Source organism: Balaenoptera physalus (genome assembly GCF_965194825.1).
Source record: "Balaenoptera physalus genome assembly, chromosome: 13".
NCBI lineage: Eukaryota > Metazoa > Chordata > Mammalia > Artiodactyla > Balaenopteridae > Balaenoptera > Balaenoptera physalus.
The window spans coordinates 9,712,155-9,724,518 of NC_138892.1; the positions used below are offsets into that span (position 1 = coordinate 9,712,155).

At 48.9% G+C, this 12,364-nt stretch overlaps 1 protein-coding gene and 1 long non-coding RNA gene across 2 annotated transcripts; one reads left to right on the forward strand and one right to left on the reverse strand.

The window, feature by feature from the left end:
- Positions 1-1,204: 1,204 nt before the first annotated feature.
- On the forward strand, positions 1,205-4,544 carry LOC309641187 (activating signal cointegrator 1 complex subunit 2-like). The gene is given in 4 exon segments (XM_082420943.1): positions 1,205-1,937; positions 2,126-2,947; positions 2,949-3,385; positions 3,388-4,544. Coding segments are annotated over 4 exon segments (1,887 nt in total). The 5' UTR covers positions 1,205-1,386; the 3' UTR covers positions 3,465-4,544.
- A 120-nt stretch (positions 4,545-4,664) lies between these two features.
- On the reverse strand, positions 4,665-10,602 carry LOC309641188. The gene is made up of 2 exons (XR_014252551.1): positions 9,922-10,602; positions 4,665-9,603 (listed from the first exon to the last, which is right to left on the reverse strand). It is a non-coding gene; the product is annotated as an uncharacterized lncRNA (long non-coding RNA).
- Positions 10,603-12,364: the final 1,762 nt, after the last annotated feature.

Genomic DNA, 12,364 nt, shown 5'->3' on the forward strand with positions numbered 1-12,364 from the left:
GGACAAAACTTTTCATGTTCCATGAAAAATCCCAATATCAATGTGCAGATCAATTTGGGGAAGGATAGACATCTTTGTGGCATTGAATCTTTCCATCCATTAACATGGTATTTACCTCAATTTATACACGTCTTCTTTGATGTTTTCCATAAGTCTTATACTTTTTCATAAAGGTCTTACACATTTTGTCAGGTTTATTTCTAGTAAACTTTTTTGGCGATATTGTAGACTTCATCTACCTTTATACTTTTGTTTGTTGCCAGTATCTGGGAACACGATTAATTTTTCTAAATTGAACTTGGATCTAACCCAACCTTGCTAAGAACTTGCTTACTATTTCTAGTAGTTTCTGTTCTTTTCCAATCCCTGAAGCTCTTATTTCTAATTGTGGTCCTGGGACACTGGCTTGGACCACAGTACAGCATTGAGCAGCCGCAGTCATAAGGGGCATCCTGTGTCCTTCCAGTTTAAAGAAAATTCTTCTTTTTATTTTTTGGCTGCTGCCATGCGGCACGTGGGCTTCTTAGTTCCCTGACCAGGGATCAAACCCACTCCCTCTGCAGTGGAAGTGCGCAGTCTTAACCACTGGACCACCAGGGAAGTCCCAAGAAAACTCTTCTAAGGCAGGGAAATAAAAATTACAAGTCTTGTATTCTTTAAGTCTTCCTTGGCTTGAATATTTGTTTGCTAACTGTTTAATTATGATGTTTTGCATCTATGTTTATAAATAAATATGGCTATAATTTTTCTTTCTCATGTTTTTTGTATTCAGTTTTAAAATCAAGATTATTGTGGACCCCGGAAGTGCCGACGCTGTGGGAGCTGTCACCGTGGACCGTGGCGGCAGCGGCGCCGGCAGCAGTTCAGCGCCGGCAGTGGAGCCGCCGGGGAGGGTCAATGCAGCACAATGCCAGCTCTGCCCCTGGACCAACTCCAGATCAGCCACAAGGACCTGAAGACAGGGAAGCTGAGGACTTCACCAGCGCTGACCTGGAAGTGGGTGGACTGTGGTTGACAACAGCTGAGACGCAGCCTGGCCTTCTTCCCTGTTATCACCGGCCCCCCCGGAGAAAGCAGCCCTTATGTAGTCAGAGGAGAAAACTGAGCTCATCTTCTCTGCTTGGTGAACAAACACCCCGAGCAGAAGACAGACTGGTATTTTGCACTATACAAACCGCCCCCCAAAGACAACATTCCCACCCTAGTGGAGGAGTACTTGCCACCTTCGTAGCCAGTGACCTCGACTGGTTCCTGGCCCTGCCTCACGATAAATTCTGGTGCCAGGTTGTCTTCGACGAGACCCTGCAGAAGTGCCTGGACTCCTACCTACACTATGTCCCCCGAAATTTCGACCAGTGGGTGGCCCCAGCCCCTGAGGTCGTTGACATGGAGAAGTGCCTCCACCAAAGTGTTTTTCTCGCCTTCCTTCACATGTCCACTCACAAGGAATCCAAAGATCACTTCATTTCCCCCTCTGCTTTTGGAGAAATCCTCTACAACAACTTCCAGTTTGACATCCCAAAGATCCTGGACCTCTGCGTGCTCTTTGGAAAAGGCAACTCCCCGCTGCTGCAGAAGATGATAGGAAACATCTTTATCCAACAGCCAAGTTACTATAATGACCTGGATGAAACCATGCCCACCATCCTTCAGGTCTTCAGCAATATCCTCCAGCACTGTGGTTTGCAAGGGGACGGGGCCTGCGCCACACCCCAGAAGCTTGAGGAGAGGGGCCGGCTGACCCCCAGCGACACGCCTCTCCTGGAATTAAAGGACATCGTTCTCTACCTTTGTGATACCTGCACCACACTCTGGGCCTTTCCAGATATCTTCCCTTTGGCTTGCCCAACCTTCCAGAAACACAACTTCTGTTACAGGCTAGCTTCCTTTTACGAAATAGCAATTCCCAAACTGGAGTCTGCAATTAAGAAGAGGAGGCTTACAGTTACTGAGCCTGCGCTTCTGGAGCCTGTGCTCCGCAGCGGGAGGGGCCGCGATAGTGAGAGGCCCGCGCACCGCGATGAGGAGTGGCCCCTGCTCGCTGCAACTGGAGCAGGCCCTCGCACAGAAACGGAGACCCAGCACAGCCATAAATAAATAAATAAATAAATAAAAAGAAGAGGAGGCTTGAAGACAGCAAGCTGGTAGGTGACCTGTGGCAGAGGCTCTCTCATTCCAGGAAGAAGCTACTGGAGATTTTTCACATCCTCCTGAACCAGATCTGCCTTCTCCCAGTCCTAGAAAGCAGCAGTGACAACATTCAGGGCTTCGTTGAAGCGTTCCTTCAGATCTTCGGCTCCTCGTTGCAGGAGAAGAGGTCTCTCCGGAACTACGATGCGCTCTTCCCTGTGGCCGATGACGTCAGCCTGTTGCAGCAGGCCTCGTCAGCCTTGGACGAGACTCGGACCGCCTACATCCTCCAGGCAGTCGACAGTGCATGGGAAGGGGTGGACCGAAGGAAAGCCACCGATGCCAAAGACCCACCGGTGGCTGAGCATCCTAACGGGGTCATGGAGGCGGCGGAGGCTGTCAGCAGACCGTCATCACTTCGCCAGAACTCGGAGGAAGAGGAGTGCCTGGGGGCAGCGGCTGCTCCAGGCCCCGCCGTGTGCGGGGTGGAGTCGGACTCACTCATCTCCCAGGTGAAGGACCTGCTGCCAGACCTCGGCGAGGGCTTCATCCTGGCCTGCCTGAAGCACTACAGCTATGACCCGGAGCAGGTGATCAACAACATCCTGGAGGGGCGGCTGGCCCCTGCCCTCTGCCAGCTGGACCGTGGCCTAGACAGACGGGTGAAGCCAGACCCGACGCCCCTGCTGACGTCTCGTCACATCTTCCAGAATGTTGAGTTTGACGTGCTCAGCAGGGACTCGGCGGACCTGAGCCGGGTACACAAGGGCAGGAGGAAGCAGGAGAGCGCACGGAGCCTGCTGAACGACAAGCGGGGGGTGGCGGCGCTACGAGCAGTACAGCGTGCTGGTGGAGGAGGTGCCAGTGCAGCCAGGGGAGGACTCGCCTTGCGACTGCGAGGATGAGTATGATGCCGCATATGATGGCAGCCCGGTGGGCGCCCACGACGCAGACTCAGGTGATGAGCTCCTCAGCCGCAGGCCCTTCACCATCCCTCAGGCGCTGAGAACCAAAGTGCCCAGAGGAGGGCAGGAAGAGGACGAGGAGGAGGAGGAGGAGGAGGCTGAGGACGAGGCCCCCACGCCCGACCATTTTGCGCAGGACCCCGCAGCGCTGCGGGAAAAAGCAGAAGCCAGGCGCATGGCCTTCCTGGCCAGGAAGGGGTACCGGCATGACAGCTCAACGGCAGTGGCTGGCAGCCCCCGGGGCCACGGGCAGAGCCGAGAGACAACACAGGAACGCAGGAAGAAGGAAGCCCGCAAGCCACACGAGCCAACCACAACCGGAGAGCCGTGGCTGACCGCAAAGGAAGCAAAGGCATGATTCCATCCTGAGGCCGCTGCGCCAGGGCCAGCCGGACCTGCCAGGTTGAGGTACCATAGCCTACGGCTTCCTCGCCAGTTGGCCCCCTGCCAGGCCCCAAGTTCAAGTCGACCCCTCGACGGCCTCAGCTTCGCAGCCCCTGAGAAGGCTGCCTCATCGTCTGCCAGCCGGCCGTGAGCGCCTTCCTGCAGAACACATAGCGCCTTTATCCACAGCGGAGGAACCGTGCGGCCAGCGCGCAGGTGCAAGGGACGGGGCTGGAGCCCCAAGGCCTGTCCCCAAACCTCGTGCAGCCGGACACCACGTCCCTTTCTCCCTGGACGGCAGGAAACCTGTGCACTCAAAAACAAAAACAAAAAACACACAAAAAGCCCTGCGAATAAAGTTTTTGACCCTGTCAAAAAAAAAAAAAAAAATCAATATTATTGTAACTGCCCAAAATCAATTGGGGGAGGTTTACGTTTTTCCTATTTCTTGAGAAACTTTAGTTCTGATCCTTATAGGGTTGATTGAACTCGGCATAAAACCTCCTGGGCTGGTAACATGATATGGTTGTTTATGTGGACATTTTAACTAATAATTGCATTTCTTTAATGGTTTAGGGTTAACTCATATGTTCTATTTCTTTTTTTTTTTTTTTAATAAATCTATTTATTTATTTACTTAGGCTGCGTTGGGTCTTTGTTGCTGCGTGCAGGCTTTCTCTAGTTGTGGTGAGCGGCCGCTACTCTTCATTGCGGTGCGTGGGCTTCTCACTGCCTTGGCTTCTCTTGTTGCGGAGCACGGGCTCTAGGCGCACCGGCTTCAGTAGCTGTGGCGCGCAGACTTAGTTGCTCCGCGGCATGTGGGATCTTCCGGGACCAGGGCTCGAACCCGTGTCCCCTGCATTGGCAGGCGGATTCTTAACCACTGATCCACCAGGGAAGTCCCTGTTCTATTTCTTTTGGTATCATTTCTGTTTTTTTTTTTTCTAGAAAGTTGTTCTTTCTGCCTAATTCTTCAGATTTATTGGCATAAGTGTGTTCATAGTGTTCTCTTCTGAGTTTTTACACCTCTATAAAAGGTATGGAGACTTTTTACAGTGTCTAAATTTATGATCCCATTTTATTCATAATGTACTTTATTTTTGCTTTCTCTTTTTTTTGCAGAGATTTTTCAGCTTCATTTGCTTCAAAGTACTAGGTTTCGACATTAATCCTTTTGCTATTCCCTTTTCTTGACCTGATCACTTAAGCTTCAAATATCAATTTTTTTTCTTTTCTAATACATGCATAGGACACAAATTTTCTCTTAAGTACTGTTTTCGTTATATTCCACAGATTTGCTTTCTATTGTTTTAAATAATCAATGAGTTGTAAATATGCCCAGTTTCCACTATAATTTTGTCTTTAGCACATGAATTATCTATCAATGTGCTGGTCTAGGTGAAAGCAGGGATCTGACTCAAATCCTGATGACTTAGCTTGAGCCCACTGGAAATCAATATCCAACTGTCTGTGGGTATGAGGGTCAATCAAGGCTCAGCCTTCATCATATCCCCAAGAAACAAATACATCTCACACAAAGCAGAAAGAACATTAAAATTCTACTAATATTCTTGGAGAGATGAAGGAGGAGAGTAACACTTCAGGGAGGCATTAGTCAGGGTTCAACCAAGAGTCAGAGCATCTACAATACACACATTTCATATAAGGACTTCTCTTTTTTCCAGCTTTATTGCGGTATAATTCACAAATACAATTGTATATATTTATAATATACAACATGATGACTTGATATACATATACATTGTAAAATGATGACTACAATCAAGTTAACACATCTGTCACCTCACAGAGTCAACTTTTGAATGGCAAGAACTCTTAAGATCTACTCTTAGCAAATTTCAAGTCTCCAATACAGTATTTTTAGCTATAGTCACCATGCTATATATGAGATCCTCAGAACTTACTCACCTTATAACTGAAAATTTGTACCCAATGACCAGTATCTCCCCATTTCCTCCACCTCCCAGCCCCTGGTAACCACCATTATACTTTCTGTCTCTATGAGTCTGACTTTTAAAAAATTTCACATATAAATGATACCATACTTTGTTTTTGTTTTTCTCTGTCGGGCTTACTTCCTTTTTAAAAAAAATTTAATTAATTAATTAATTAATTAATTTGTGGCTGTGTTGGCTCTTCATTGCTGCGCGTGGGCTTTCTCTAGTTGTGGCGAGCAGGGGCTACTCTTTGTTGCGGTGCGTGGGCTTCTCACTGTGGTGGCTTCTCTTGTTGCGGAGCATGGGCTCTAGGTGCGTGGGCTTCAGTAGTTGTGGCACGTGGGCTCATTAGTTGTGGCTCACGGGCTCTAGAGCGCGGGCTCAGTAGTTGTGGCGCACGGGCTTAGTTGCTCCGCCACATGTGGGATCTTCCTGGACGAGGGCTTGAACCCGTGTCCCCTGCATTGGCAGGTGGATTCTTAACCACTGCATCACCAGGGAAGGCCTGTCGGGCTTATTTCATGTAGCATAATGGCATCCAGCTTCACCCACATTGTCACAAACAGCAGGATTTTCTTCTTTATCGCTGAATAATATTTCATTGTGTGTGTTTATATATATATATATATATATATATATATATATATATATATATATATATATATGCAATATCTTCTTATTCCCTCATCCATTGATGGGCCCTTTGGTTGTTTCCATATCTTGGCCATTGTGAATAATGGTGCACTGAACATGGGATGTATCACAAAGCGATCTCTCTCTGACATACTGATTTCATTTCCTTCCGATATATACCCAGAGGTAGGATTACTGGATCACACGGTGCATATAAGGGTTTCTTACAGGACTCTGACTTTCTGCAATTGTGGGGGCTAGTTAAGCAGTCTCCATCAGGTGTTGTCTTATGTCTGATGCTGAAGTCTGCAAGAAAGTAGTTGGGAATGGAAGATGGATGTAAAATGTGGGAGAGTGAGAATAAGCTGGAACCCTCAGGACAAGCTGTGGAGCACACGAGGGTAGACAGAAACCCATACAGTCATTCTTGCCTCTGACTTTAGTGGTCTGGGTGTCCTGCTGAGGCCCTTCCTCTGGGAGCTAAAGATGCAATATGATGCTGGAGGGGGATGTGAGGAAAGTCCTGGCAGCTGCAGGCCCGGTTGCTGCTTCACACCAGGGTGGTGAGTTGGGACAGCACACCAACACTTGAGCACCTAGAAAAGGTGCTGGGGGCCTGGTCCAAAACTACTGGGAAGGGAACTCCGGAAAATGTCGTTCGGCCTGGCCAAGCTCACACATTACAAAGCTACCACAAGGGGGCGGGAACCTGAGAATGTGGTTGGGATGGCATGGAATCTATAGGATTGACATTTTAACATTAGTGAGCCCTCCGATCCATGAACATGGTATGTCTCTCTATGTATTTAGGTCTTCTTTACCTTCTCTTAGTGGTGTTTTCAGTGTATGGGTCTTACACACCTTTTCCGAGATGATGTTTAATGCTCTGTTTTCAGAGACAGATTTCTAGTAATAGATCAGCAAACACTTCTATACTGCTTACTATGGGTCAGGCACTCTTCATAATACACATAGATATAAATATAAACAAACTCACTTGAGCCTCACAACCACATATGAGGAAGTTCTACTACTGTCTCCATTTTACACTATAGGACTGAAGCACAGAGGGGCTAAGTAATTTGCCAAGTGTCATAATCTAGCAGGTGGTGGAGAGGGGATTGGAACCCAGGCAGCTGGCTCCAGAGCCCCTACTCCTGCCATTACACTATGCTACTTGGTAGTAGCTAGCAAGGTTCACACAAGAGTCCAACAGCACAGAAAACAAGACTCACACTCTGAATGGAAGATTCAATCTTATGTTCAGATTTGTTGAACTAGTTCTTTGAACTACTTCTATGACACGGCAAGGTCTCTCTCTCACAACTGCTGTCTGGGGAGGGATGTTTTCATCTCTGTCTTACATTATTCTGTATTTATCAAGATTAGCAAATTTTTTAGAACAAGTCCATGGAACTTCATCTGTAGTGGAAAAGCCAGTAGCAGGTTGGTCGAGTCAACTTTTACAGGAAGAAAGGGAGTGAGAGGTGATAGGATTTCACTTAAAAAAGAGTTTAAAGCAAACATACTGTTTTCATCTTGTCCCTAGTGTACTGAGCAGGACCATCCCCCAACACACACACCAGCCATGTCCTCCACCTGCCTCTTTCTCGTCTGTAGAAAAACTTTAGCCTCCTAGGCCTTTCCTGAGTTCCAAAGAATAAATTTAATCAGAGAAGTGAGAAAATGCAGAAACAAAGGAAAGCAGTCAAGCAAGACCAAATAATGTAATAGTTTAGCCATTAAACAAAGTCAGGGACCTTTAGTTCCTCCTCAAGGGCTATAGATAATATTCTGAACCATATCCTTTGATCTGTTTTTGCAGATACTGAAACTCCCACCAGTGAAAGATGTTAATTTCATGCTGACCACAAGCACGTAGACCCCAGACCGTTTGGAACCAGAAGGTTGAGGGTGTTGACTCCCAATTACCTCACCACCCACCAATCAGAAGAATATCCACGAACTGACCACACAGCACACCACTCCCCTCCCTCACCTGGTCTTTAAAAAAATTTTCCCTGAAAGTCATTGGGGAGTTGGGGGGGTCTTTTGAACACTAGCTGCCTGGACTCCTTGCTTGGCGCCTGCAATAAACGCTGCACTTTCCTTCACCACAACCTGGTGTCAGTAGACTGGCCTTACTGTGCGTGGGCCAGTGGACCCAAGTTTGGTTTGGTAACACTAGTAATCAGGGAAATACAAATTAGGACCAATACAAGAGCTCCTTCCCACATCGGATTGGGAAAGATTGACGAGATTCATTGAATGGACTCATGAGCAATGTTCTGGGGGAAAGAACACAGTTCTGATGAAGCAGGGCTCAGGCGGTCTCCGTTCCCCTCGTACCCCTCATGGCCTCCTGAGCTCAGCCATGGTCACTCTGCCCCTAGCCAATGCCCATCAACAACACAGCTGATGAAGAACCCAGTGGGATTCTATACAGCAATGAGACCTGATGATAAGAAGCAGAATGGATGAACCTCAAACATAATTGGGTGACAGAAGCCAGACTCCAGAGGTTCTGGGGTGTGTGAGTGCGTTTATACAAAGCACAGAAAAAAGACGAACCAACCTATTGTGTTAGAAATCAGGAGAGTGTTTATCCTGGGGGAGACAGGGAGAGGAAGTGAGATGGGGCAGAAGGTGGGTCCCCAGGGGCTGGACTTTTCTGTTTTATGATCTACCTGGGACATTCATTTTGGGAAATTGTGCATTTAGCTGTCTGTGCATCACACCTTAATTAGAAACTTCCTTATAATCCCACTGCAGATGTGTTTGCATGCACATCTGTCCTTAGTTCATGGAGAAAGGTCTGGACAGGTACACTGGACAACCGTACCAGACAATGTATCTGGAGAGGGCTGGGTAGGATGAACACAGGAAATGGAAGAAGAGGAGATTTTCTTTCTAATTCTCTTGATTATAAGTTGCTTGAGTGTTTTACTAGAAGCCTATAATTTGGTTCATCTGTATAAAATATTTTTTAATACACAAGAATGGAGTCCCAATAATTTTTATTTTTGTGGTAACTAATATACCCCACCATTATTTTAAGGACCGCCCCCCCCAAACCCCGAGCTGAAGTGCAAGGACACAGCCTGTGACCAGAGGAGCTGAACCAAGGGCCAGATGGGCTCAGAGATGGAGTGAGCAGCCATGTTGAGAGCAGTGTCTCAGGCCATTGTCTCAACAGATGTGCTCTCTTTCCTGAGATGGGCTGGGCTGGTTATCAGAGTGCCAAAGGACTGGGGCAGCTCCTCCAGTAGCAGCTGAACATGGGCTTTCTGCTCTAATAGAGCAAGGATGAACAACAGACTCCAGACTCTGTGGAGGCAGGGGGAAGGACAGCAAGACACAGGGGGACATTTGCTCATCTGCATTGACCCAGGGACTTGACTCAGGGTCCAGGGTGGCATTTCCAAGAAAGGCTTTTTCAGGCTATGGTCATGTGAGATGACTCATGCCGGGTCATCTTGGAGATGAAAGTCCCAGAGGGTGGAAGACGATAAAGGCCTTGATTCATGCTGGGTCTGAGACAGACAAAGAGAAATGAAACCTAATAATTAGGGAGGAACCTGGAAGGGAATAGGCAGCCATGAGGGAGAAGAGGAGGAAAGTGAGGGGGAGAGGAGGAAGATAAAACACGCTGGGCAGATGAAGAGAAGCAAAAGGGGCCCAAGAGAGGAAAGAATGGAGGCAGGGAGGCTGAGGGAGGGAGGGAGGGACAGGGAAGAGGGGACAAAGCAGGGAGTGAAGCTGAAGTGAGCGCACGGAGGACAGAATTGTCCCAGCTAAAAACTAGTTAAAAACAGTTTCCATCCTGTTGTGTTCCATTTTAGCTCACTCACTCACTCCATATTGCTTTTCACAAATGATTCCTTTCTTGTTAGCTTCGTATCGTGCACCTGCTATTTTTCTCTTTTGAAACACTCCCTAACACTCCCTTCCTTTGTGAGCATCTTCATTCCAGAGAGAAGGTCACAGTATGATAACCACGGAGACCACAGAGCCCGTCACGGGACCACCGGATGCCAGTCTTGATGGTTTTGAAATGTTCCGTGGATGAAGAAGAAGGCAGGCCCTGCACCTACCCTGTTCCTTATCAACAAGCCTGTTCCTTGAGGCTGATACTGTAAGACTCTTCACTTCCCCCTCCAAAAGGAGGACACAGACTTGAAGGCATTAGCCCGCCATGGCCTCCTTCGCCTGGCAAAGCAATAAAGCTATTCTTTTCTATTTCACCTAAAACTCTGTCTCTGAGATTCAATTTGGCGCCGGTGTACAGAGGCCGGGTTTTGGCTACAGAAGAGAGGCTGCAGGAGCTTCGCAGAGAAAGGAAAAGCTACAGAAAGGAAGGTCTCCCCAGAAAGGGCAGAAGGTCCAGTGATGGGTAAACTGGTAAGGAGGGAGGGGCCAACAGGGAGGAGGGCGGCTCACCTTGGGCGCCCTCAAGCATCTGTGTGCAGACTGGGCCAGGCTCAAAGGCCTTCGCTGGGGGTCCACTAAGTCTTCCCAGCATCCCACAGACTGCGATGGCAGAGGAGACAGTCAGTTTCCACGAGGGGAGCAGAGGCCCTCCCTAACCTCCGCCACACAGACCCCTCTCCAGTGCCTCACCCTCACCCAGAGATCCTTCCGGGACTTCCCTGGTGGCGCAGTGGTTAAGAATCCACCTACCAATGCAGGGGACACGGGTTCGAGCCCTGATCCGGGAAGATCCCACCTGCTGCGGAGCAATTGAGCCTGTGCTCCACAACTATTGAGCCTGCGCTCTAGAGCCCGTGAGCCACAACTACTGAAGCCCGTGAGCTTAGAGCCTGTGCTCCACAACAAGAGAAGCCACCGCAATGAGAAGCCCACGCACCGCAACGAAGAGTAGCCCCAGGCTTGCTGCAATCAGAGAAAGCCCGCGCGCAGCAACGAAGACCCAGTGCAGTCAAAAAAAAAAGTCTTTCCCACGTGGACTCCGAATCTTGTCCCCAGTGTCACCTACAGTCCTAACCCAGGCCCCTCCCCCACGTTCCCCCTGAGGGCTGGCTGGGCCTTCCCACCAACCCCCACTGGGCAGCTGACCCCGGAGGCCCTGATCCTGTGAGGCCCAGCCCTGCGCAGGGTCCCAGCTCCTGCCATCTGCCGGGATGTCGCCGTAGTAGAGCTGGGGCTGCAGAGTCCTCAGGCCACGGTCGCTGTGCTCATCAGGAACGCGGCTGGGGTCTGAGCACATTCAGAACAAAGGCTCCAGGAAATGTACCACGGGACCCGGCAGTGCCTCATTGCTTCCAGCTTCTCCAGAATGTTCAAGGAGAATATGAAACATGTCTCCACACAGCGAGATTCCTATCAGATGGAAGGCCACCAGGCTCAGTCTTTTGGAACCCTGTTCTCTCCCACAGGGAAGAGAAGGCTGGTTCATTCATTGATTCCCTCACTTGTTCAACAATAGCTCACTGAGCACCTACTCGGGGACACACTTCAGGCAGGAACCTGGGATACTAGGGTGGGCCAGGCACAGTCCTGCCCTCAAGGCAATCCCAGTCTGGATCCGTAGTGACCCCCACCCTCTCCATCCCACAGACCCCCTCCTATATCTGCCTGTAGACACAGCAGCCTGGACTTTTGCCCCAGCAGCTACGTAGGGGTGTCGCCCTGACACCTGCAGTCAAGTTGGGGTGGAACCGGGGGTAGTTAGCCATTAATAAATAATAAACTGTAAATTGCCTTCACTGATCAACCTCGCTTTAACTGTTTTTACAAAAACTTGCACGTACTCTAAGCTTAACATAGCCTAAACAGTAAGATGTTTGCCCAAGTTGTTTTTTTAGGAACTTGGAGTCAGCTGTGTCCAGTTTGAGCTCAAGCCAGTTAAAATTGGTTAAGACCACTGACCCTCCAATTGGGCATGTCTGAGTGTCTGCTGGGAGACCTTTTGACATCAGCGGTGATGCCGAAAGCTCGGACTCTGTACACTGGTGCTGAATCAAATCTCGGAGACAGAATTTTGGGTGAAGCAGAAAAGAATAGCTTTATTGCTTTGCCAGGCTCCTGCCCTCGAAAATGTGTCCCAACCCAGGAGGAACTGGTGAGGAGTTTTTGTTCTGTTTTGTTTGTTTGTTTGCATTGGGTCTTCGTTGCTGTGCACGGGTTTTCTCTAGTTGCATCGAGCAGGGGCTGCTCTTGAGCAGGGTCTACTCTTTGTTGCCGTGCATGGGCTTCTCACTGCAGTGGCTTTTCTTGTTGCAGAGCACGGGCTCTAGGCATGTGGGCTTTAGTAGCTGTGGTACACCAGGGAAG